The sequence below is a fragment of the Somniosus microcephalus genome, chromosome 12 (genome assembly GCF_052327205.1).
Source record: "Somniosus microcephalus isolate GS21.2 chromosome 12, FLI_Smic_1.0, whole genome shotgun sequence".
Classification (NCBI taxonomy): Eukaryota; Metazoa; Chordata; class Chondrichthyes; order Squaliformes; family Somniosidae; genus Somniosus; species Somniosus microcephalus.
Genome location: NC_140998.1, coordinates 161,106,850 through 161,133,307, shown reverse-complemented (window position 1 = coordinate 161,133,307; position 26,458 = coordinate 161,106,850). Strand labels below are relative to the sequence as shown.

The 26,458-nt window shown below is 43.8% G+C and overlaps 1 protein-coding gene across 8 annotated transcripts; it reads left to right on the top strand.

Annotated features, from left to right (window-relative positions):
* The first annotated feature begins 2,357 nt into the window (after nt 1-2,357).
* Nucleotides 2,358-26,063, top strand: LOC147109645 (EEF1A lysine methyltransferase 3-like). 8 transcript variants are annotated; one of them, XM_086003736.1, is made up of 5 exons: nt 2,472-2,488; nt 2,588-2,617; nt 11,756-12,050; nt 22,117-22,228; nt 24,233-26,063. In XM_086003736.1, the coding sequence occupies exons 2-5, from the start codon at nt 2,613-2,615 to the stop codon at nt 24,643-24,645; spliced, it is 825 nt and encodes a 274-aa protein (XP_085859862.1). In that variant the 5' UTR covers nt 2,472-2,488; nt 2,588-2,612; the 3' UTR covers nt 24,646-26,063. The 8 variants fall into 8 exon arrangements, with proteins under 8 accessions (XP_085859860.1, XP_085859864.1, XP_085859862.1 ...); XM_086003734.1 differs by lacking the exons at nt 2,472-2,488; nt 2,588-2,617 and adding an exon at nt 2,358-2,460; XM_086003738.1 differs by lacking the exons at nt 2,472-2,488; nt 2,588-2,617 and adding an exon at nt 2,379-2,460 and having other exon boundaries at nt 11,760-12,050.
* Nucleotides 26,064-26,458: the final 395 nt, after the last annotated feature.

Here is a 26,458-nt window from a genome sequence, read left to right as displayed (position 1 = left end):
GATTATTTCCCAGAAGGATATTAATGAACCAGTTGGATTGTTACGATGGTTATGGTAATCTTCTTTTCTGGTGCAATCTCACAAATGACCAAGTGTATTCAATTTCAGAACTTGGCGACTGTGCCCACATGTTAATGACGATTCCCGAAAAAGTATTAACAAATTATCCACCCATTCCAGGATTGCTCGAAATTATTGTTCCTTTCACCCACACCTTCATTAATGTTGTGATGGATACACTGGCAGAGGAAGCATCGCTGACTTTAGGAACCATTGACATGAAATATCGAACACATTGGCATTGGCCCCAGGGTTGGCACCCTCTGCCTAATTAAGTCATCTTACCTATGCATTCACCTGCATCGCCTCCAAGGCCAACATATCCCTCCTAAGGTGCAGTGTCCAGAACTGAACGTAGTACTCCAGATGCGGTCTAACATATGCGGTTTATACAACTGTAGCACAACTTCCACCACTTTGTAGTCCAAACCCCTTGAGATGAAGGCTGACGTTCCATTAGCCCTTTAAAATAAAAAATTTTTACCTGTCCACTAATTTTAAGTGACTTTTGGACATGGACCTTAAATCTCTCTGCTCCACTATCATTCCTAGCTTTTCTGGCCTGTCCACATCACTACGAGTTATATGCCTCATGGAATCAGCGTTCAAACAGGGGATGGATGTATGATCAGGAATTTGTACAGCAATCACTCGAATCCATTTTCTTAAAATGCTGCAAGGTTGTACGGCTGCAGTGGAGAGCCTGCTGCTCATATTTCCGTCAACCCCAATGAGTGGTGCTGTTATGGAACGGTTCTCAGCAAAGCGCTCTACTACTAACCAACCGGGAACTGCAGGCAAGACCTCAGTGGTGTCAAAAAGCACGGTAAATCGCACACTCAGTTGGCATGGGATAGTTAGCCGGAATCCAAGAAAAGACACTGGGATGCCATGGTGGGTCATTTTCAACGTCGTTGCCTGTTGTATATAGAAACATAGAAACAGAAAAATAGGAGCAGGAGTAAACCATCCGGCCATTCAACACGATCATGGCTGATCCTCTATCTCAATACCATATTCCCGCTCTCTCCCCATACCCCTTGATGCCGTTTGTGTCTAGAAATCTATCTATCTCCACTGCACTCTGGGATAGAGAATTCCACAGGTTCACCACCCTCTGAGTGAAGAGATTTCTCCTCATCTCCTTCTTAAATGGCCTACCCCGTATCCTGAGACTGTGATCCCTCGTTCTAGACCCCCCAGCCAGGGAAAACATCCTCCCTGCATCCAGTCAGTCTAGCCCTGTCAGAATTTTATACGTTTCAATGCGATCCCCTCTCATTCTTCTAAACTCTAGTGAACTCAGACCTAGTCGACCCAATCTCTCCCCATACGACAGTCCTGCCATCCCAGGAATCAGTCTGGTGAACCTTCGCTGCACTCCCTCTGTGGCAAGTATATCCTTTCTTAGGTAAGGAGACCAAAACTGCACACAGTACTCCAGGTGTGGTCTCACCAAGGCCCTGTATATAACCCGCCCTAACCTGCCGACACCCCGCCCCCAAAGTGACAACGTGGGGTAAGTTACATAAGGTACAAGAAGTTGCAAAACTGGGGAAATTTAGGAAAAAATGTAAAATTTGCCGTGAGGAACACTTTTTTAGCTTCCCCTCTAGCAACCTAAACAAGATTTACACTGGCAACCGTCAACGCGATTCGTAACAGCAGCCCACACAAAAGATGGAGTTCAGATGTTATTTATGACTGGTTAGGGTGAAACTATAAAAATATGCTCGATGTATTTGGCTGAAAGGCCTTAATAATGAAACAATTTCTAGGCCCCTGTGTCAGAACAGTATAAGATAATAGGAACAGGTCCGAATGTCTGACCAAAAGATCGGCAAGAAAGGCACTGAGGCAGCCAATAGAAATGAATATGTGTGACAGCAAACCGGAAGCTTCCGCTCTCTGGCTTTTCACCTCTTGTGCGGGGAAGTATCTCGTTCTCGCCTCCCCATCCCCAGATGAACTCTGCATGGACCCCTGCCCACACCCCGGGACCAGCACCAGTACTATGATACAATGTGTTGGTGCTTTGTAAATGGAGGGCAGTTTCAGTACCGTTCAGGGCGGCTCATTAAAGCGTAGCACGCGCTAATTAATTGTTCTTAGATTATCAGAAGTAACTCAGGAGCTGACTGTGCCACTTAACGAAATTTAACTCTAGTCGATTCACTCTGTGCTATTTATGGTGCAGCTGACCAAAGTATTGGCGTTAACTTGCTGCCAGCCCCGTTTGAATGCGATCATTAACCCATTTGAAATAAACAGATTAATGACTGAATTAAAATAGAGCAGGCTGGAATTTAGCTCGAACGCAGTCACCAGTGCACTAAAAATAGCAGAGAGGGATTTAAGCTCCATTACTGACAGCATGTTGCAAGAAGCTGTGTCCAGCAGGCGAGTGGCAGGACACCGTGCCGACGCAGTATTGTATCATTTATCTTTGAAATATTTAGAAACGCGAATTTCTGAATTAACAAAAGTCAGCATCATTGTGATTCTGGATAATTTTAATTTATTTCAGCTGATTTAAATTCGCCTGTAGCAGGATGAGGTAAACGAGAGAACTGCACAGCACTCTCCCTCCTATTCAACATTGAGAAGGGATGCGGTTTCATTGACAGCTGCAGCAGGCTTGAAATTAGGCTGTGTTAACTTTAGCGACTGAACGTGTAGCATGTATGACATTCCTTTATGGGCTATTGTTCGGAAGGCTTAAATTCACTTAAAATAAATGAAGGGGAAAACTAAGAGAGGTTTCTTCGAGGTCGAGATAGCTCGCAGTCTGCCGATAGAAGCCGAGAACCGAGTCAACCCTGTGCAGCGGGCTCTACTCCAATACCTGAGCAAGGCCGGGCCTAGTACTCCAAGGCACTGTTGATAACTGACCAGAAAGTCTACTTCTTTAGCACAATCTGGAGTGGTAAATCTAGCACCGAGGGTTGGGATTCTTTCCAGTCGGCTCCAGATAACCCCGCAAGAGACAAGATGAATCTGGCTGGAGAAAAAAAACAGCGTGAAGTTTCCCAGTGTTCGGTACCGCTAAACTGCTGACCCTGCCCACAGTGGGGTCCCTGCGCCTTGGCGGATAACAGAATGAGTCTAAACTCTTGGACTTATTTAAGTCACGTGTTTGTCCGTGGGTGTAAAGTGTGTACCCCATATTGAGCAAACCGAAACTCTATTTGTGCGGATTTCTCATTAACTTGCTTTGGAAGCTGCTTCGCGTGATAGCGGGTGTTAAATATGGTGTCTTAGAAAACCACGCACCAAGCTGACCAGAAAAGGGAGGCGAGTTGATTATCTTTCGGCAATAGTGGCCATATAATAAAGCACGCCATAGACAGATCTACAAGTAGGGGCAATGCAAGCAAAATATAGATTTAAAAATATCTTTGGAAGTCATTCAGAATTTTTTTTTAGTAGGCATGCTGTATAAAATATTTTATATGGTTTCCCCACTGGAGCTAGTCCATATGTATTATCAAAACAGGCATGTTATAACGGACAGTTTTACAGGTAAGGGCTTGACAAACAGTAGATGTTTTTTGTACATGTGTATGGCGTCTGATTGTGTTTCCTCACCACTCCTGAAGCAGCGACACATACGGGGAATCAGTTCTATGGTGAACAAGGATTCTGTGATAATTCCCCCTTCCCACGTGGTCGATCCACTTTAGTAATTCTACACAGTGAGCGCAAATCGACCAAAGGGAGTTTAGCTATCGACCAATAGTTGGAAGCCTAACCTGGTTATTTTTTCCCAAGCCCAAAGAATGAAAGCTCCTTGCTGCCATCCCAGGCAACCCAGCAAAAACAAACGCCAGAGAGGGGTCATATATGGATTCATTAGTAAGGTGTCGTAAACATATTCTTGTGGTAGGCCATGGGGCAGGGGTAAGAACATATTTAGAGAATGTTTTATGTGTGTCTCTATTAATGAGAGGTAACTATTAAATGGTTTCGCGCAGAACGTGGTTTGAATTGTGGGCTATTACAGAGCACCCAAGAAGTGAAATATGTGTAGGCATAGTGTCCAGGCCCCCAATAGCTGTTTTTCATTTGCGTACGTGCTAGAAAAACAGCCTGGCACTAAAGCATGTCCTTGGACAGTAGCAACTACACCACGAGGAGATCCAGAACTAAGCAATCAAGCAGTCCATGGGTCGCAGCAGCGAGTACAAGCAGATGCCCACTGGTATGTTTGAGGGGGGGGTTGTGGTCTATGATGTTTGGAATACACACACTGTGGAAACTGTTCCATTTTTGTAACTGTACCTCGGTGGCCTTGACTAGGATCGAACCCGTAACCTTAGTATTCTTAGCACCGCGTTCTAACCAACTGAGTCAACCAGTACAACTCGTTTGTGGACCAATTTTCACCTTTGCTGACACTTCTATTTATTCTCGCTTTGCAACAACTGTATAAATAGAAAACTTGTTGAGGTCCTGCTGAGTGTTATTCTTTCCTATTTGGCAGGCCCAGTGATAACATAAAAGTGAATCACTACTTGAAAGATTATCTATTATATCCCACGGATCTGTACAAGGTCTCACCGTCGCTATTTCCATTTATCTCTCTCTCTCTCTCTCTCACTCTCTCTCTGATTCAGGGTATTACAATGTAGGTTAACGCTGTGTCTGCAATTACCTAATTCTTATTCAGTGTTAATGGTAAAACCACACAAATGCATGGGGGAATCTGTTATATTGGGTTCACGGGGTTTGAGAATATTTCCAGGGGGGAAAAAGAGCAAACATTCATTTTCAAATGATTGGGCAAAGCAACTACAATTGACAATTTCTCACGGGTGCCTTTTAATTCTAAATAATGGAATTAATGTCAACTATTGATAAGGCAGAGAACACCAGCTCCGGAAATTCTTAACAAATCGCTGGAACACGAAGTGCTGTATGCACATCAGTTCTAACCGTATTATTTGGTCATTTTAACTTGTAATACTGTGTCAACCAACTCTTGCTTTGGCGTTAGTCACGGAAGCAGAACAGCCCATGAAACCTTGTTCATATGTTTGAAATATAAATGCAGTGTCAGTTAAATAAACTGACGTAGTTCCACAGTGTTATCGGTCATCAAAACACTGGGCAGAAATGGAAACCATGTGTCTATGAATACACCTAGCACCTGCTCCGTATGAACATAACGGTTTTTTGGTCAGTTATCTTTAGCTCGTTATTTAGGACACTATTCCTTGTGGGCATCCTTGACGGCATCCTTGACAGAATCACATTTTTGCTCACCGGCCCTATACCCTTTCATAAATGTTAGTATATTCGGTGCAACTAAAAGACAGCCCATGAAACACATCGGCTATCACCACAATGGCATATAACATTCTCGCCGGATGAAACTGTTGTCCAATGTAACCGGGGATATATCTTAAACAGGCCAAAAACACACTAGCACACCAACCAGCTGCAGCCCTACAACCCACTCTCCCTAACCCTAACTCTCTGTTCCTCCAACTCTATGCCCCCTTCCCTTTGCGCCACATTTGGCGGACGCACCTTCAGCCAACTAAGCCTTCTCTGGATTCCCTTGCAGTGATCCATGGCTCTGAGGGTAACACTCTCACCTATGGGACAAAAGGTTCAAGCCCCACTCCAGAGACTTGAGCACAAAACCTAGCCTGAAAAATGCAGTGCTAAAGGAGTTCTGCACTCTCCGAGGTTTCGGATGAGACTTTTAACCAGCAGTCAACCTGATTAACACATTGCTGTTTGTGGGAGCATGCTGTGCGCAAATTGGCTGCCGCGTTTCCTACATTACAACAGTGGCTACACTTCAAAAGCACTGCATTTGCTGTAAAGCGCTTTGGGACGTCTTGAGGTCGTGAAAGGCGCTAAAGGCAAGTTATTTACTGATTTCTCCAAACAGTTCCTTCTCTCCACCTCCTCTCCTGTTATAAGACCATTTGTAAAACACACCACTTTGACCACACTGGTCGTCACGCTTCCTAATACTTCCTTCTTTAGTTCAGCTTCCACTTTTTTATTACGCTTCTGTGAAAGGCCTTGGAACGTGTTCTACCAAAGGCAATGCAAGTTGTTGTTGTTGCCTGCGGCAGGAGAAGTAGAGACCGAAAGAGGATATTACTTTTTACGTTGGAAAGAAAAATAACAAGCAGCCAACTTCCCTTGGACAGAGATACCTAGCTCTGTCTTTTGGGCCTGATGAACGGCAGGGTATTTGCAAATATGAAGAATGACCGGGTATCCTCCATGATTGTTTTGGATGCGAGAAGCGAGGTATGCATTGAGGTCTCCTCCTTTCTTGACCTTTGCCTGTTATTGACGCAGGACCCAAACTCTGACCAGAGTCCAAGAACATATAACGGATACCATGGGGGATCATTTTCAACTTCTCTGCCCGTTGTATAACCCGGCCGAATCTCATTCCATTGAACCCCCCATGTGTTGTATTAATCCAGCCTGTGGGCACGACAGCCAACAGTGATTCTGCGGGCGAAATTCCAGTTACCAACGTCAAGAATTTAGGAAGAGGTAGGAATGTTGAGGGCCTCGGCTATTAGTCAAGTTTGGGGAACATTTTCAAACAATCACATAACGGAGGAAATTATCACAGCCCCGAACAAACAGGAATTTAGTCTCCTGACACCAAAAAAGCGATAAACAAGATTGGACCTTTAGAACCACTGGACCTCAATGTGTGTCAAGAAGGTTGACAAATGGGCAGAGAATTCATCGGGTTATTAAACCCAGCCAAAGCATCATGGCCGCCTTTCTGAACTTGTTTATTATTTCAGTGTAAGTATTATCAGAGGAGACCCTTTCGCCAATGTAGAGGAAGCGATCTCAACAGGATTAACCGGACAGGCGAGTTTCACCATGCAGTGGTTACTTTGATTGTGAAAAAGTAACCTACTGGTTACGAAGATACAAATATTCGGCACATTCCTGATAATATACATAAATGAAAAGTCTGGACGGAGATCATCAGTCAGGGTCCTCCGCCCGCAGAAGGTGGCAAGAGGTCTGCAACACATTCCAGGACATTAAGAAGAAAGCCAAGCCGAATCTACTTTTTGATTAACAGTTGCACAGGGCCCCGAATGGCGGGGCACAGGGGATCAAAGTGTGACACTGACCAAAGCGCCTGTCCTATAAGTCTTCGTTGTGAAAATTCTGGAGTGGTGAATCAAGTCTAAATGAGTATATATTTCAGTGAACCCAGGATAGAATGACGATTTGGAGAACAATGGGAGCCATGGGTTCGCTCAAAAATGGAGAAATCCATCTCCGAGCCCACCGTGTTTAAGCTGAGTACCCGAATCTCAGAGTTCAGGACTTGCATGTCCCGAAAATCACTGGCTGGCTGAAGTGGAATCTTCGTTGACACAGGAGCAAATACCACGGGTGCATTGCTCCACAATTCTCTTAGTGTTGCTATGTCTTAAATGGGGTCTACTATCCAAATAAGCCCTTCATTACGATGGATGGTCTTGAAAGACAACAAATGAAACATAATGAAGAGTTATTGTTATATTGTAGATGTGCATTGGTAATTGGGATTACCCGATTGAACGCTGGTCTTTCACCTCTGGGAACTAGATCCAAACTTAGCGCAGAGTGAGAACATAAAAAAGTAATGTTTGATGGATGTCAGGAATGTAGTTAGGGCGTCTGAATCCAGTTGGTTGTGGAGCAGCTTAAAGCACCTCTTAACGTGACAGGAATTAACAGCCTCACTTAGCCAGAGCACTGGTGTGTGAAATGGAAAAATGTCACAGTGGTTGAGTCTAGTGTATTCTTCCAAGGTTGAGGCACATTGTGGAGCAGAGTAGAAGGAGCTTTGTTCTGGATCTAATCCTTCAATAATTTAATCAGGCACTGAAGAGCGCTTGTCTTTGTCATTCGGTGGACAAAATTGTCTCTTTCGATAAGCATAAAATAAAGAAATACGGTGAAGAGTGCATAATGTGCATAAAGAGTGCATTTTCATACCGATAATTGTCGGCCACTAGATGTGCAACAGTTGTGTATTCGTTAGCGCAGTCAAGAAAGGATGCTGCAATTCAACAGTCCATCCGTGATGCCATGCCGCTCTATCCACAGTCCGTCTTGTGCCTTACTGAGCAGCAGATTGTTCAAGGCCTGTTACCCCGCCATTAGTCAGTGCCATTCACCCCTCCCTCTTTCTCTCGGAATAATCTGGCGGTCCTCAATTGGACAAATCACTTTCCACCAGTGTTAATGCTGTCAGAAGGGCAATACAGAGAGCATCGCCACGTAAACAGATTCACATGGTGAGATGTCTACCAATGGACGCCATCATGACACGGGCACATGTAGGAGACCATGAAATATAGACAAGAGACATGGATGCCACTCTACTATTACCATCTTTACATTCGCCCCCTATATTGTAAGTATTCTTAGGCATGGGGTACCAACAAGTTTATATCATAAGTGGCTGGTGTGCAAATGAAGGCATATTTAATTATTACTGCTGATTATGATCTGTAATTATATGATATCAGTTAGAACGCAATATAAATTATAACGTTCCAAACAATGTAATATCCCATTTAGAAGTCTGTAATGTTTCCTGTGGGTGCTCGGGTACTTTAATGGGTGAATAATGTGACTTGAAATTAGTTGAATTTAGATTTTCTAAATTGGAATGGGTGGTGATCAGTCTTCCATTGCCCCCAGTCCTCAACGGAAAGGGCGTCGGCAGCTTCCAGAGGAAAAACTTGAGTGTTTCTTTGCTGCTGCTGCTGCTGCTGAGCCTGGTGATAACTTCGCTCCCTTTGTGTCATTCGGAGCAGGACTTCAAAGCAACAGGTCGACAAGCTGCTTGATTGCACGGAAAACGCAATTCGATCGCCGCAAGTGCATTTTCTCCGGTTAATGAGATGATTGATGCTTTTTATGAACTTCAAAAATCGAGTTCCGACATCACAAACAGGCAACGAAAGCTTATGACCGTCATTTCCAATGCACGAACAAGTTGGGCCATGGCAGTTTCTGGGTGCAATTCCGCTGTTAGAATATATTCTGCCATGCGAAATGTTCCTTCGTAGTCGCTTGTGCACTATTCAGGCAGGTCCTTTCTTTATATCACTGTTGTAGACAAATGGACAAGTATCCTTCATTTTTCTGGATCATCGCCTTCCCCACTTGTGTTTTTCCCCGAGGCTGAATCTATATTTTAAACCTCCAGACAGGTTAAAGGTGCACACAGCATAAGAAAAGGCGATGATAAGAAAAGGCCAACGGACAACTGGAAGTTCAACTCTGAGAGGAAGGTTCAGCAGGGTCCTTCGAAATAACTGTCTGAAACGATCTGTGTACCCCAGCAGTATTCCAATAATCACGCTATTACTACGGATTTCTTTAAAACAAACACAAATGAAATGCAATGAGGCACGGTGGACAATTGTAATTTTAACAGTTACTTTAGAGCAGATGCAAGGCCAGCCGGCCGATTGGCTACCTCTTCCACTGAAGTTTTTTAAACAAAATCTGCACCTTTCTGATAACAGAGAATCACTAGTCCTCTCCCTCTAGCTCACTCCTTTACGGTCTCCCTTTATTCTAGAGTTCGGTTATTTAACATTGTGGTCCTTCAACATATTTATTCTTCCTCTCGGACATTTTTAGCAGTTCTACCCGTACGTCTTTTAGACCCTCTGATTCTCCATTTTCTGCCCCTAATTCTCTATTTTCTGCCTCTGATTTTCCTTTTGCTGCTTCTGATCTTTCTTTTGAACTCTCTGTTTCTCCTTTTGCTGTCTCCGATTCTCCTTTTTGACCATCCGTTTCTCGTTTTACAGCCTCTGATTCTCCTTTAGACTCTCTGATTCTCCTTTTGGACCCACTGATTCTCTTTTGATGCCTTGTATTCTCGTTTTGGACCCTCTGATTCTCCTTTTGGACCCACTGATTCTCTTTTGATGCCTTGTATTCTCGTTTTGGAGCCTCTGATTCGCCTTTTGGACCCGCTGATTCTCAGTTTGGAACCTTTCATTCCTCTTTTGATTCACATTTTGGAGCCTCTGATTCTCCTCTTGCAGCTGCCGGTTGTCCTTTTGCTGCCTCAATTGGCTCCTCGCTTATCTCTCTTTCACTTTGAAGTGATACTTCTTCCTTTGCCGAATCTGAGCAACCGAGAAGTCTCATAATTTCTTATGGTCTTTGCTGCACGAATACAGACCAAGATTGCTTAGAAAGAGATTTTCATTACCCAACCAGCAGCTTTAGCTCGGTTCGCTACCATTGCCCCGATTGTAAACGTGATTAAGTTTTTTTCCACATAATATGACATAAAGCCAGCACTGCAAAAAAAAGTATATTTAGCTGCGTATTGCAAAATGCAAGTTATCATATTTATTCATAAATAAACTAACTTCAATTTTGAAGATCTATTTGTTCTTGAAACAAAAATGTATAATTTCCAGCAAAATGTTGAAGTTTTTATTGGGAAAATTGTGAATACTGTAAACTTAAATATCGCTTATCTCTATTAAGTTGAAGGGCCGTCGGCAAATTCCGAGGATCTTTTACCATAATTGTGTTTATAATCACGTTAATTAAACGTTATGTGCATTGTGTTACGAGTCTTCATCGAGGCTTTCTCAAAAAGACAATACATAAACCAAAATCTGTGCACGGGTTAAGATAGTAGAGGAGTGCACTCAAATGCAAAAAGATTTAGATATGTTGGGTGAGTTGGCTACATAATGGCAAATTGCGTTTAATTTAGTTAAATGTCGTGTCATGCATTTTGGTAGGGCAACACAGAATACACATATCACTTGCAGGGAACAATACTGAAAGAGGTTGAGAGAGAAAAAGATATTGGTGTCATTGGTCATGAACCTTCAGTGAACTGTGCACAATGTAGAGAAACAGTAGCTAAAACTAACAAGGTAGTGGGTTGAATTAATAGAACCATTCAGTATAAATCAAACAATGCAATGTTGTCATTACTCTGGTCAGTTTTGGTGATATGGTGGCCTTGGAGAAGGTCCAGAGGAGAGCTACAAGAATGATTCATACCTTAAAGAACCTTAGCTAATCAAATAGGCTCAAGGCCATTGATCTATTTACTTTAGAGCAGCGTGTACTGGTAGGGATCTATAAAATAGTTAACGGGCTGGGGAGTATGCTTCTTGAGAGATTATTCCAGTTTAATAGATTGGGGAGGACCAGGGGACACGAGTTTTAACTACTTAAGAATAAGAGTAGACTGGATATTAAGCGGTTCTTCTTTTCCCAGAGAGCAGTAAACCTCTGGAATCCATCGCAGGCTGGCGTGGTGGATGCTTCCTTTCTGCATGCCGTCAAGAGAGAGCTGGGCTCATTATTAACAAGGGCAGAAATTGCATCATTTAGAAGGAGTCGTTGTAGATAACACTTGGTCCATGTGATCTCCTGGAATGGTTTTGATCGCCTGAGGGGTCAGAGATGAATTTTCCAGAGTAGCTTTCTGTTATTGTCAATGTTTATTTCTCTGCTTCTGCCTCTCACAAGAGATCACATGACTGTTGGGGCTGGCGGGGCGGGGAGGGTGGTAGGAAGTGTTTGGTCATGATGCTCCAGACGTCATGAATGTGGGGCAGGCTTGTTGCCCATCGATTTTGTATGTAAACAATTCATTTTTTTTCTAGACGAGAATTCTGAAAATCTTTTTTTTTTCAATCAGACAGGCTCATAGAAGTGGAACACCAATTAATCCAGCCCAGAATCAGGCATCTGCTGAGGATCTCCCCAGTGATCAGAAAGGAACCATCAGAAAGCAGGGCCGTATCAGGGGAATATTGGAGAAGATGAGCAGAGCCCAATTGCAGGCGAATGCTGGCAACCCTGTCGCCTTGGCTGACTGGCTACTTCCGAACCCTCACATATGTGAGAAGCAGTTTAAATTCTGTGGACACTTTCTAAACATCGCTCGATACTTCGGTGGCGATTTGGGATTCGCTGCTTCTATCTGGGAAGCTGTAAGTCAGTTGGCTCGATGCCAGCCCAGTGGTTGGACAGGAAAAAGCGATTATGTCGTTTTTCAAATGTTAATAAGAACCTTTAGTTGTAAAAACAATCTTTCTGGGTGTTTATGGGTTCTATTATTGCAAGGGATTTGTAACATTGTGGTGGAGAGTTGGGGCCTGGGTCAATCTAGACAATGTATATGGGAGACAAACTTTTGCTTATAGCTTGCTTTGTGTCCTTGTTATATTCAAATATCTGCAGGGGATTGAACAGTAATGCATTACAGCTATGTCACTTCCTTCCTCACCTGATCTCTTTCTAGGAACATGAGCAGGTTATTCAGCCACTCGAGCATTTTCCGCTATTCTACTAGATCGTAGCTGATCAATACCTTAACTCCATTTACCCCACTTTTCTCTATATCCTGAGGATTGGGAGCAGTTTAGGATTTAACAAAGGAGGACAAAGGGATAAATTAAGAAAGGGAAAATAGAATATGAGAGTAAGCTATCAGGGAACATAAAAACTGACTGTAAAAGCTTTTATAGATATGTGAAGAGAAAAAGATTGGTGAAGTCAAGCATAGGTCCCTTGCAGTCAAAATCATGGGAATTTATAATGGGAAACAAAGAAATGGCAGGCCAACTAAATTCATACTTTGGTTCTGTCTTCACAAAGGAGGACACAAATAACCTCCCAGAGATGCCGGGGAACATAGGGCCCGATGAAAGGGTGGAACTGAAAGAAATCAGTATTTGTAGGGAAATGGTGTTAGGAAAATTGATGGGACTGAAGGCCGATAAATCCCCAGGGCCTGATAATCTACATCCCAGGGTACTTAAGGAAGTGGCCCTAGAAATAGTAAATGCATTGCTGGTCATCTTCCAGAACTCGATAGACTCTGGAACAGCACCCATGGATTGGAGGGTAGCTAATGTTACCCCACTATTCAAAAAAGTTGGTAGAGAAAAAGCAGGGCATTATAGACTGGTAAACCTGACATCGGTAGTGGGGAAAATGCTAGAATCTATTATAAAATATGTAATAGCAGAGCACTTGGTAAGCAGTGACAGGATCGGACAAAGTCAACATGGATTTACAAAAGGTAAATCATGCTTGACTAATCTACTGGAATTTTTTGAGGATGTAACTGGTAAAATAGATAAGGGAGAACCAGGGGGTGTGGTGTATTTGGACTTTCAGAAGGCTTTCGATAAGGTCCCACATAAGAGATTAGCATGCAAAATTAAGGCACATGGGATTGGGGGCAAGGTATTGACTTGGATAGAGAACTGGTTGGCGGACAGAAAGCAAAGAGTTGGAATAAACGGGTCGTTTTCCAAGTGGCAGGCAGTGACTAGTGGGGTACCACAAGGTTCGGTCCTAGGACCCCAGCTGTTCACTATATATATTAATGATCTGGACGAGGGAATTGGATGCAATATCTCCAAATTTGCAGACGACACAAAGCTGGGTGGGAGTGTAAGCTGTGAGGAGGATGGGTTGATTGGCTATGATAAATTGACCCTTAGTGTTAGGGGGATTAAATACGTGGGGTTATGGGGATAGGGTGGGATATGTGTTGGTGTAGGGGTTACGGTGATCGGGTGGGATATGTGTCGGTGCAGGCTCGATGGGCCGAAATGGCCTCTATCTGCACTGTGGGGTTTCTGTGATTCTGTGATGTCATGAAACTCCAGTACGATTTGGACAGATTTGGTGATTGGGCAGAAACATGGCAAATGCACTATAATGTGGATAAATGTGAGGTTAACCACTTTGGTGGCAAAAACAGGAAGGCAGATTATTATTTGAATGGCAATAGATTGGGAGAAGGGGAAGTGCAAAGAGACCTGGGTGTTCTTGTGCACCAGTCGCTGAAGGTAAGCATGCAGGTGCAGCAGGCGGTTAAGGCGGCAAATGGTATGTTGGCCTTCATAGCAAGAGGGTTCGAGTACAGGAACAAGGATGCCTTGCTACAGTTGTACAGGGCCTTGGTGAGACCGCACCTTGAGTATTGTGTGCAGTTTTGGTCACCTTACCTGAGGAAGGACGTTCTTGCCATGGAAGGAGTGCAGCGAAGATTCACCAGGCTGATACCTGGGATGGCAGGAAGGACATATGAGGAGAAATTGTGTCGATTGGGCTTATACTCACTGGAGTTTAGAAGATCGAGAGGGGTTCTCATCGAAACCTATAAAATTCTGTCAGGCCTGGACAGACTAGATGCAGGAAGGATGTTTATGATGGCTGGGGAGTCCAGAACCAGGGGTCATAGTCTAAGGATAAGGGATAAGCCATTTAGGACTGAAATGAGGAGGAATTTCTTCACCCAGAGAGTGGTGAACCTGTGGAATTCTCTGCCACAGAGGGCGGTGGAGGTCAGTTCATTAAATATATTCAATAAAGAGTTAGATATATTTCTTAAGGCTAAAGGGATCAAGGGATATGGGGAGAAGGCAGGGACAGGGTACTGAATTTGGATGATCAGCCATGATCTCATTGAATGGCGGAGCGGGCTCAAAGGGCCGAATGGCCTACTCCTGCTCCTATCTTCTATGTTAATATGTTTTCTATCCCTTGATACCCTAACCTAACAAAAATCTATTACTTCAGTCTTGAAAATGTCAAATGTCCCACCATCTGCACTCTTTCAGGGGAAAAAGTTTCAGATTTCTCCTCTTACTGTTAAAAAATGTTTCCTGATTTCACTCTTAATTGGCCTAACTCTAATTTTAAGATTATGCTCACTTCTGTGTTTATATTCCTGTATCAGTCACTGGTTTAACAATGAGATGCCGGAATGAGTTTCCTTTCATTAGCGAAGGGGTGCACAGGAGAAATATACCATTCTTAGTGCTACCATGGCAGAGATTGTTGTATCCGTGTGTTAATGGAGACACGGAATGCAGGAGTTGGTTTAACAGGTGTTTACTGAACAAAGTCTGGAGGTGAACTAAAAGATACAAGACGCTATACAGGCTTATATACCCGAGTGGTCACTACCGGTATTACAGTACACAGGGGCTCTTAAAGGTACATACACTACAATTCCTCCCCTTTTAGATAATTAGTACATAACATTTTAAGTGCTCATTAATTAACATGTTTACAAGAACAATAATCTACACATTTGCTGCAGTTAATCAATTATAAGTCAGTCTCTCTGGAGGCTTCCTGACTCGGTCCGGATAACGCCTCGGTGGTGTAGTAGTTTTCGGTGGTGTAGTAGGTTCTTTTGGCAAGGTCGATTCGGCTTGAATGCCAGTGTCGGGTTCATCTGGTTCCAGTATCACCGGATCGGAGGTAGCTACTATGGGTATCTCTGCTTCATCATTAGGCGTATAGAGTTCTGGTGCAGGTTGTCCCTTTTCGGATGACTCTATGATCTGGTCAGCATGGCGCCTTATTATGCTTTCTCCAATGTCGACAGTATACATCAGCGGTCCTAGTCGTGTGCAAATAGTTCCAGGCTGCCATTTCTCGGTACGGTAGTCCCGGGCCAAAACTTCTTGACCTATCTGGAAGGTTCTAGTTGGCCTTTCATTCATGCCTTGAAATTGTCGGTTCTCTACGTCCCTTCTGATGTTTGGCTTGATCAAATCCAGCCAGCATCTTAGTCTTCTATTGAAAAACATCATGGTGGGAGTTTGGTTTGTAACCACATGTGTTGCATTCCTGTACGCAAACAAGAAGTAATCTACCTTATGTTGTAGATTTATGTCTTCATTACCCATGGCCTTTTTGGCCTTCTTGAAGGTCTGGACAAACCTTTCAGCTAATCCATTGGTGGCGGGATGGTATGGGGCGGACGTGTAGTGCTTAACCCCATTGTTTTTTAAGAACTTCCTGCTTTCTTCGGACACAAATTGCGGTCCATTATCAGAACAGATCTGTTCAGGCAGCCCATTCCTGGCAAATTTGGTCCTTAATACTGTGATGGTTTTTTCCGTGGTGGTTGAGGACATTTTTATTACGTCCGGCCACTTGGAGTGTGCATCCACCGCGATTAAGAACATTGAGTCCATAAATGGACCAGCAAAGTCGATATGTACCCTTTGCCATGGAGATGAGGGCCACTCCCATGGATGTAGAGGGGCTTGTGGGGGGGCGCTTTGGACCTTCTGGCATCCTAGACAGCTCTTGGTCATTTCTTCGATGTCTCCATCGATACCTGGCCACCACACAAACGCTCTAGCTAAGTTCTTCATTTTCACTCCACCCAGATGCCCCTCGTGAAGCTCCTTTAGCACTTTATCCTGGAGTTTGGGTGGAATCACCACTCTGGATCCACACATCAAGGTTCCTCGGCACACTGACAGCTGTTCTCTTCTTTGCGAGAATGCTGGCAACAATGGTTCATCATGTGCTGGCCATCCCTTCACCGTTAAATCGTAGACTCGTGAGAGAGTCGGGTCATTTCTCATTTCCTTTTCAATGGTAGAATTTGTTACTGGTAGACATTCCACTATGGTTGAGTGGAACATCTCCACTGGGTCCACTGTAGGTGCCTCTTCTACCATTGGCAACGGTAGGCGTGATAAACCATCAGCATTCCCATGCTGTTTTGATCCTTTGTATTCTATGTCATATTGGTGTGCCCCTAGGAAAAGGGACCACCTCTGTAGCCTTTGCGCTGTCATAATGGGAACGCCCTTTTTAGGGTTGAATATGGAGACGAGGGATTGATGGTCAGTCAACAAGGTAAATTTTTGTCCGTGTAGGTAATGGTTGAATTTCTTCACTCCCCACACTAGGCTGAGTGCTTCCCTGTCGATCTGGGCATAGTTACACTCAGCTGAGTTCAATGAGCGTGACGCAAAAGCTATCGGCCGCTCTGAGCCATCAGGGAATCTATGCGATAATACCGTTCCTAAGCCCTAAGGGGATGCATCGCATGTCAGTCTGATTGGCAGTGATGGGTTGTAATGAGCCAACACTTCCTTGGACGTGATCAAGCCTTTGCATTTATGGAAGGCATGTTTGCAGTCTTCGCTCCATTTCCAAATTACTTCTGTTTGTAGCAGTGCGTTAAGAGGGTGCAGAACAGTTGAGAAGTTCGGTAAAAATTTATGATAGTAATTTATCAATCCCAGGAATGACCTTAATTGTGAGACATTTTCAGGTGCTGGGGCTTTTATGACCACTTCAATTTTTTCAGGTGACTTATGCAACCCTTCATTAATTATATGGCCACAAGGTAATATTTGTTTCTGGAAAAATTCACACTTGGGGAGATTTGCTCGTAGGCCCTGTTCTCTCAGCCTTGTGAGCACCTGCTCCAAATTGGCAAGGTGCTCGTTGTCATTTTCTCCTGTTACAAGAATGTCGTCTAGGTAGCATTGAGTCCCCGGAATCCCTTGCAGGACTTGCTCCACAGCTCTTTGCCATATAGCTGGAGCTGATGCTACTCCGAAAACCAGTCGATTGTACTGGTACAGGCCTTTGTGTGTGTTTATCGTGAGATACTTTTTAGAGGCCTCCTCAACCTCCATCTGTAGATATGCCTGTGCCAAGTAAATTTTGGTGAAACGTTTCCCTCCGGATAGTGAGGCGAAAATATCTTCTATCCTCGGAAGAGGATACTGTACCGTGTGAAGGATTGGGTTTACAGTCACCTTGAAGTCCCCACAGATGCGAATTTTTCTCTGTTCTTCAGATTTATCATTATTCAACGTTTTCTTCATGACCGGGACGATGGGTGTTGCCCACTCGCTCCAATCTATCTTGGATAACACGCCTGCCTTTTCCAAATTCTCCAGCTCTGCCTCGACTGCTGGACGAATTGCATATGGCACCGGCCTTGCCTTAAAAAACTTGGGAATTGCCGCATCTTCCACTTTTATTGAGGCGGTGATGCCTTTCAAGGTTCCTAGTTCCTGTTGAAACACTTCTTTGGCGTTGGCCAAGATGTCTTTTAATCGTTCAGGTATGACGTCATCCTCATTTTTTTTCTTACTGGTCACCGTCAGTGCCTGAATGGAGTGCCAGTCTAAACGTATCTTCCTGATCCATTCACGTCCCAACAGCGGTGGACCACCATCTTGCAGAACGTATAAATACAACTTCTGTATTTCCTTGCCGTTGTATACCACAGGCACCCTTATTTTCCCTCTGGGGTATACTTTCTGCCCCGTATATGTCTTCAAGATAATGGATGTGTCTTTCAAAGGTATATGCGGAAATAGCCGCTCATAATCCCGTCGACTTATGATGGTCAGAGCTGATCCTGTATCTAGCTCCATTTTAACTGGGGATCCCGCTATCGTGAGGGTAACCCAAATGGTCTGGTAATCTTCTTTGGCAATTACATTATGTAATTTGAGACAGCTTAGTCTCTTGTTTCCGGAGTCGTTATCGCTCTTCTGGTCTTCGGAGCTACTGTCCATCATAATTTGTACCTTTCTGTACTTTTCCTTATTGATTTTTTTCTGTCAGTGGATTTTTTGTTTCCAGATCGGCATACACGTGCAATGTGTCCCATCTTTCCGCATTGCCTGCATGCTTTGTCCTTGAACCAGCAGTGGATCTGCCGCAGCAATAACATCTCTCGAAACCCCGTGTCATTTCATGGGTGCCGAAGTCCTGTGGCTTTTGCTGTATCTCTGCAGCTCCTCTTGCTGCTGCTTCGTATGATACAGCCACACTGAAAGCCTTGTCCAGTGTCAAATCTTTCTCAGAAAGTAGCCTTTTCTGTGTTCCTTCACTTAGGAGACCGCAGACGAATTTGTCTCGTAGAGAATCTGCCAGTCCTGCCCCGAATTGGCAGTGCTTTGACAGCTTTCTTAATTCGGTGAGGTAATCAGCGTTATTTTAATTCTTGTGCTGATTCCTCCTGAAGAATTTGAATCATTCCACTATCAGCAGCGGTGTTGGGTTTAAGTGCTCCTGTAGGGTATCAACAATCTCCTTAAAATTCTTGTCCATCGGTTTGGCTGGAGTGATTAAGTTTCGTAACAGCCCGTATGTCCTTGCGCCCATCAGATTTAGAAGTACCAATGCCTTTTTATCATCCTATACTTCATGCTGTGCAATATACCTCCACTCTTTCCACATATGTGGTCCAATCCTCTTTCTCACTATCGAAAGCAGTAATATTGCCAGTCTTAGGCATCCTGAAAATCAAAAATGGCGCCTCCCGCGCTTTCCTTTCTTCCCTGCTGAGAAAAAATGGCGCCTCCCGCGCTTTCCCACCACTGCCGCTGCTGACAACGCTGTCCTCTGCAGTTTTTATTTACACAGATATTTTTAATAGTTGGAGACTCGTTCCCGCCGGACTCTCTGGGACTTTTCCCTCCCTCTGCTTGGTCCGAACGCCGACCTGCTTTGCAGCGCCGGCCGTCTCCCGAGTGCTCCACCCTCCGTCTCTGTTTGCCTCCGCCTTCCGACTCGCTGCTCGGCCCTGCTCCAGAGCCACCCGATCGAGCCCCAGCCCGCCGCCCAGGAAGGATTAGTGCAGTACCTGCCACCAGCCCGGCTAGCTGGTGAAACCACAGTTTTTTTTTTCTTCGACCTTCGTCTGAGGAATCGATCTCCTTGAGGTGCTGCCGAATTGCAGGTAAGTCCATTTCCAATTCATCACCACTGTTGTATCCGTGTGTTAATGGAGACACGGAATGCAGGAGTTGGTTTAACAGGTGTTTACTGAACAAAGTCTGGAGGTGAACTAAAAGATACAAGACGCTATACAGGCTTATATACCCGAGTGGTCACTACCGGTATTACAGTACACAGGGGCTCTTAAAGGTACATACACTACAGAGATAATGCAATTCGGTACAGACCAAGAATAGAACCTATGATCTTCAAGGCCTTCATGACAGGGTAATTGGATTTCCTCTTCAAGCATTATCTCTCTATCTATCAAAACCACCATAATCATCATCATCTTTAAAAAAAGCCCACTCCCAACCCTTCTGTCCTTGCTAACTACTGCCCAATAATCCAACCGTGATTTCCCCTCCAAGGTCTTTGAACGTGTTGTCAGTTTCCAGTTCCAAACTGTTTAATACATCCCATAGCACTAAAAAGGCCTTAACCAAAGGCGGAAATCACATTTGCTGTGACTGTGAAAGTCTCCAAGGTGCATTATGCTTCCTTGTCCTCCTAGACCTCACTGCAGCAATTTACATGATCAACTACACCATCCCCCAGCAACGCATCTCCTCCATCATCCTTTTATAGGATTGCCCTCACTTGGTTCCACTTTTACCTGTTCAATCGTAGCCAGATCATTTCCAACAATTGCTTCTCTTCCAGCCCTCACACCATTACTTCTGGAGTCCCCCAAAGATATATTCTTGCCACCTCCTCTTCCTCATCTACATGCTGTCCATTGGCAAAATCATCCTCAGACACAAGGGAATATTTTGTGGCTCTACTCCAGGGCATTGGATCAGTTGGGTGCATACTGGGGAATTGGGTGGATCAGATCACACACATGTAAATTAAATTAATGGATGGAAATCAGGTAGGTTCCTTGCCAGGTGTGCACTTCGAATTGCCTGAATGTCCAATATTTACTCCACAGCAGTGATCCAGTGTGTTTGGGCAAAGACTAAAGATAATCTCCCCTTTGAAGTCAGCTTCCACATGTACTTTGAAGACACCCAGCTCTATTTCTCCACCAACTCCGTCAAATGCCTCTGTGATGCCCAGTCTTAGCTTGCTCTAGCTAAACATTGGGAAGACCAAAGTTAACATCATGGTCCACCATAAACTCTATTCCCTCCCTGCTGACTTCAGTTCCATCCCTGGCCATTGTCTCAAGCTGAACCAGCCAGTTCACAAACTTGCATTCCCAAACTGAGTTTCTGACCTCATCCTCTCCATCACAAATACTGCTTAGTTGCACCTCAAAAACATCACACGTCTCCCCTCCTACACTCATACATGCCTTTGCCACCTCCATACTCGTCAGCTTCAATTCTTTCCTTGCAGGACTCCCATCCTCCCCAAATACCAGCTCATCTAAAACACTGCTGCTCATATCATAACTTATTCGTCCATCCCCCCCGTCTTCACTCATCTACATTGGCTGCAGACAACACCACCACCAACAACCCCACAAACACCACTTACAATTAAACTTCTGGTCCTTGGGTGTAAATCCCATAATCACAGCGCCCCTCCCTATCCCCTTCAGCCTTATTAACCACCTCACCAAACTCCCTGATATTCTTAAGCTGGCCTTCTGTGCATCACTCCCTCCCCTCACTCCACCTCTGCCAATGGTGCGTTCAGTTGACTTGGCCCCGTGTTTCTCTAAATCCACTGGGAAATGCATGAGTTTGACAGTTTAAGAACAGCTTCTTCTTAATAAGAACATAATAGGAGCAGGAGCAGGCCATTTTGCCCGTCGAGTCTGCTCCACCATTCAATAAGATAATGGCTGATCTTATACCTCATCTCCACTTTCCTGCGCTATCCCCATATCCACTTTCCTGACCTATCCCCATATCCCTTGATTCCCTTAATATTCAAAAATCTATCGATCCCTGTCTTGAATATACTCAGCAACTGAGCCTCCACAGCCCTCTGGGGTAGAAAATTCCAAAGATTCACCACCCGCTGAGTGAAGAAATTTCTCATCTAGCCCTAAATGGTCGACCCCTTATTCTGAGACTGTAACCCCTGGTTCTAGACTCACCAGCCAGGGGAAACATCCTCTCAGCATCTACCCTGTCAAGCTCTAAGAATTTTGTATGTTTCAATGAGATTATCTCTCATTCTTCTAAACTCCAGAGAATATCGGCCTAGTCTACTCAATCTCTCCTCATAGGACAATCTCCCCATCCCAGGAACCAGTCTGGTGAACCTTCATTGCACTCCCTCTATGGCAAGTATACCCTTCCTTAAGTAAGGAGACCAAAACTGTACACCAGGACCCTACGCAATTGCAGTAAGATGTCTTTGCTCTTATACTCAAATCCTCTTGTAATAAAGGCCAACATACCATTCTTCCCTGCAGGGAGATGTCTATACCCCCTGCTTCGCCTCACCAACTGTTACTGCAATGCTTTGCACCACCTTTCACAATTAATTCATTCTAACGTGAGTGTCTGACCTGTTTTCCAGGCTGTTGTTCTTTGCCAGTACTTTGAACAGGAGAAGATCAATTTTTCTGGGAGGAAAGTGATTGAACTGGGGTCTGGCACTGGAATTGTGGGGATTCTAGCTGTTCTGCTGGGTGAGTTAACTTGTTAATGTGAAAAATAACAGGCAATGATATATATCTATATATATATATAACACACATAGGCTTTACTGATGAATAGAGTGATTGAAACCCCCAGGCTTGCATGTTTTGGAAGTTTTTCACTTTACTTGTGCTATTCACTGTGTTAGCTGGCTATGTAAAGAGAAGGCAAGTGTGGTGCGAGTGTTTCCACAGGGGAACGGTCATCCTTACTCAAGTAAAATCATTTCCACACATGGTGGGGAGATATTTGAAATTCAGTGTAAATTTACTCCGGCGTGAAGATCTACCTTTTGGAATCTTCACACCCAGCGTAACATCAGAGCCCATGAGGGTACAGCAAATCCATAGGGAATGAAATATTATTTAGCATCCCATCTCAACTAAGAATCTGTGGAAATCGGCAGTCAGAAAAAGATTCAACCCAACAGGCCTACTCCAGCGAGAGAGCCCGGATGATGATTCCCTCGCGGAGTCCCCCTCCCGCCCCCTTACATATACACACATACATATACACACACACATACACACCTACCACAAACATGCATATACACACACGTACATGCACACATATATACACACACACGCACATATATATACACACACACACAGTGATTCTATGTCTAAAGTAAATCACTCGCTGCCGGCGCGAGAAAACAAGCTCCTGTTATTTGTGAAAGACAGCTTTGAGCAGACCTCTCACAGGAAACCCGTAGCTTTGAGCAGTTTAAGTGTTTTCAGAGCCTTCTTGTATCCAGCTTTATGGCGATGTTCTATCAGTAGGTATTAATAACATCTGCAGTAATGCTATACTGCAACCTATTTTTAAAAAAATAGTATGACAAGGACAGCTGGGGATAGAATATCAGTACTTAAGTAAATTGTTTTCCATATTCTTTGAATTCAACACCAAGCTCACGGAATTTGATCACAAAATTCTCAATGGACCGGCATCAGGTTGCTAAATCTAATCATAGTGTGAATATTTGACCTGTTGTCACCATCTGCAGCATAACATTGGTACAAAATGCTGAATTCTAGAGAATACATTTGAGCACCCGGTTACCTTAAAGACAAGCTCAGGAACAGATTCCTTCCTGGATCATTTGACCTTGTGTTCTTGAGCCGAGTAATTAGATACGCCAAGGCTGAAACATCCTGTACATTTAAGTGCTTTTGTGGCGTTATCACTTATAGAAAAATATACACTGCAGTGATCCATAGGCCAAACTGCATTGTGGCAGTAACTGGACGTTGCCATCAGAAGATAATTTCTGTAAGATTTATTTTGAAGGCCTTTGGTAGCAGAAAGCCAGCGACACAATACAATGGCAGTGACTTGATCCTTAGATCATAATCTTTTCTGGACTAGCGAGAATGATAGAATAGAAGTGTTTGTGCGGGCTCTTCCAATGGCCATCCAATCAGTCCAACTCTCCTGTTCTTTCCCATAACTCAGCATGTTTTTCCTTTGAGTATATATTTGATATCGTGTGGAGTACAGTCTCATCATAAAATACTGACACAGACACGATGTGCCAAATTTCATCCTTCTGTGCCGTAAATTTCTATGATTCAAAAATGTCCTGTCTGTTCAATTTTGTCCAGAAAGATAATCGGCAGCTAAGTATTATAGACTGATTGACTTCCGCCACACTAAGATTTTATTTTGGATAAATCATATTCCCCTTGGTTCAGCTGCAAAGCTGGGGTATGGCCAGCCTCCATGGCGAAGAAGTGATTGGCTGATGGCAGCACATTTGAGCCATACGGACAACCCGGGGTGACTGCCTGGCACAGACTCTCTGGATCAGGATCCTGTGTGTGACAGACCACGTGTGCCTATCTGCTTGCTACTGACATACAGTACTACCCTCTTCAGTGGGAGATTATACCCTTTTTTTTAACCTCTTTTGCCACGGTAGAGCATCAGGTTGATTACCGACTTGTAACATAAATGGAGATGGATAATATTTTTTTCATTCCTTTTGTCAGGCGGAGATGTTACTATGACAGACCATGAGAACGTGTTGAGTCAAATAGAGCACAATGTCTCCACCAACATCCCCTCTGATTCTAGACATCGTTCAAAGGTCTGTGCCCTTTCCTGGGGTAAGGACCACATAAAGTTTCCGACCGACTATGACTTCATCCTGGGTTCGGATATCGTGTATACCTCCCTCGCCTACCCCTTGCTATTAAAGACTCTGCTACACCTGTGCAACGAGCCAACCATCATTTACCTCTCTTCGAAATTACGACAAGGGAATCAGTCCGCCACTTTCCACGAAGAGCTCTTACCTAAGCATTTTAACTGCCAACTTGTTCACAGAGTCGAGGACAAACATATTAATGTGTACAAGATTAGCAAACTAAGTGCAACGACCAGTGATGATCGGCTGATGTAGAATCAGACAGCACAGGAGGAGGCCATTTGGACCATCGTGTCTGTTCCAGCTCTCTGAAATAAAACTACCCACTTAGTCCCACTCCACCGCTCTGTAGGGAGATGGGCCTTTTAATGTGGACTTTCTTCATATGACAGCATGTCCTTGTTAACCACCCTTTAAAAATGTATTTGAAACATATTTACCATTCTGCTGTCTTTATCTTGCCGTTCTTAAATTTCTCCCTTACCTCACGGAAGCTAGTAACTCAACCATAGCTGCAAATTAAGGGTAATATTGTCCCTCTGACAGAAGCCTGTTATCTGGACAAAATAGTTGCATGAAGCCAGCGTATCATTGAAGTAGTTGTGCAGTGAAATAGCTTGTGAGCAGGTGCAAGATGTTACACAAAAGTCGATAGCAGAATATTATCAACCAACCAGCAACCTGCAAGACAGCTAACGAACCTACCAATCAATCAAGCAGCTAACTAACCTTCTATCTACCAGCCAACCAACCACCAACCAAGCAGCCACTTAACCACAAACCAACGAACCACTAAGCAACCAATGAACCACTAAGCAACCAATCAGTAAGCAATCAACCAAGCAGGAACAAACGAGAGAATAGACAATTTGTTGTCAATAATGTACGCGAGAAGATTCAGTGTGCCAAGTAATTACTTTCGATACCATATCATCCGTGTAAAGAAGCCAGGTTAAGATTTAATGGTGAAGCATAGATTATGATCGTGCACTGTCGATTATAAAAGCTATCTTTGCCAAATAGTTATTATAATACTGTCAATTGAATTCAATGTGATCCTATGTTACTTTCAACCCAGCCAAGGCTGTGCCAACTGAGGCTCAGTGGGTAGCAGTGCTGAGGCGCTGTCTTTAGGATGAGATGTTAACCAAAGGCTCCGTCTGCCCTCTCAGGTGGATGTGAAAGATCCCATGGCACTATTTCCAAAAAGGGCAGGGGTGTTCTCCCTAGTGTCCTGGCCAATGTTTATCCTTCAACCAACATCACTAAAACAGGTTATCTGGCCATGATCTCATTGCCATTTGTAGGACCTGGCCATGCACAAATTGGCTGCTGCGCTTTTGACATCACAAAAGTGACTACACTTCAAAAGCACCTAATTGATGTAAAGTGCTGTGTGAATTACTGAGACTGTGAAAGGCGCTTATATAAATGCAAGTCTTTCTTTACTTTTACTGGGATTCTGAAACTACCTTTTCACTAGGTTGCTCCTAGCATTGCTTTGGCATTGTAATGCTGAACTGAGTTTGGGCTAAATTATATTGAATCCAGTTAATGCGATGTCATTGTGATTTTTGGTGTGAAATTTCATGTTTTCTCTGATGGTTACATTAAAATATGTATCGTACTTGAGTGCCCAGAAGGAGTGAAATAAAATAACTATTAATAGTTAACTGTCTTCTGTTCAGTTGTTAATATCCCGAATTGAGTAAAATTGTATTCTAACCAGACCTACTTTTTCTGAGTCTAGGGGCAGGAGTCCTCTGGTAGCTATGCATATTCCCTTTGAAGATGTTTGCCACTTTGCAAGAAATAATGACTGGAGGACGTCCTTGTGAATACATTTGCATGTGGTTACACAGAGTGATCAGAGCAATTCTTTATTGATAGTCTGACTGCAGTTGGCTCGTATTATTTCAGTGAGTTTATGTAGAGCTGCTCTGGTGTCAAATTGGATATCACAATACTGCCCAATACACAAACCAGAAACCCCCATCAATGTCTACTAACAAATCAAATACAGGGAACAAATCAAATCTCAGCAGAAATGCAAAATATTCTCTTGCCC

Coding starts and splice junctions, on each gene's coding strand:
- LOC147109645 (XM_086003732.1), top strand. CDS start 9,046: ATGCACGAACAAGTTGGGCCATGGCAGTTTCTGGGTGCAATTCCGCTG. Junction 9,151..11,759: donor GTCGCTTGTGCACTATTCAG/GCAGGTCCTTTC, acceptor TCAATCAGACAG/GCTCATAGAAGTGGAACACC. Junction 12,051..22,116: donor CTGCTTCTATCTGGGAAGCT/GTAAGTCAGTTG, acceptor CCTGTTTTCCAG/GCTGTTGTTCTTTGCCAGTA.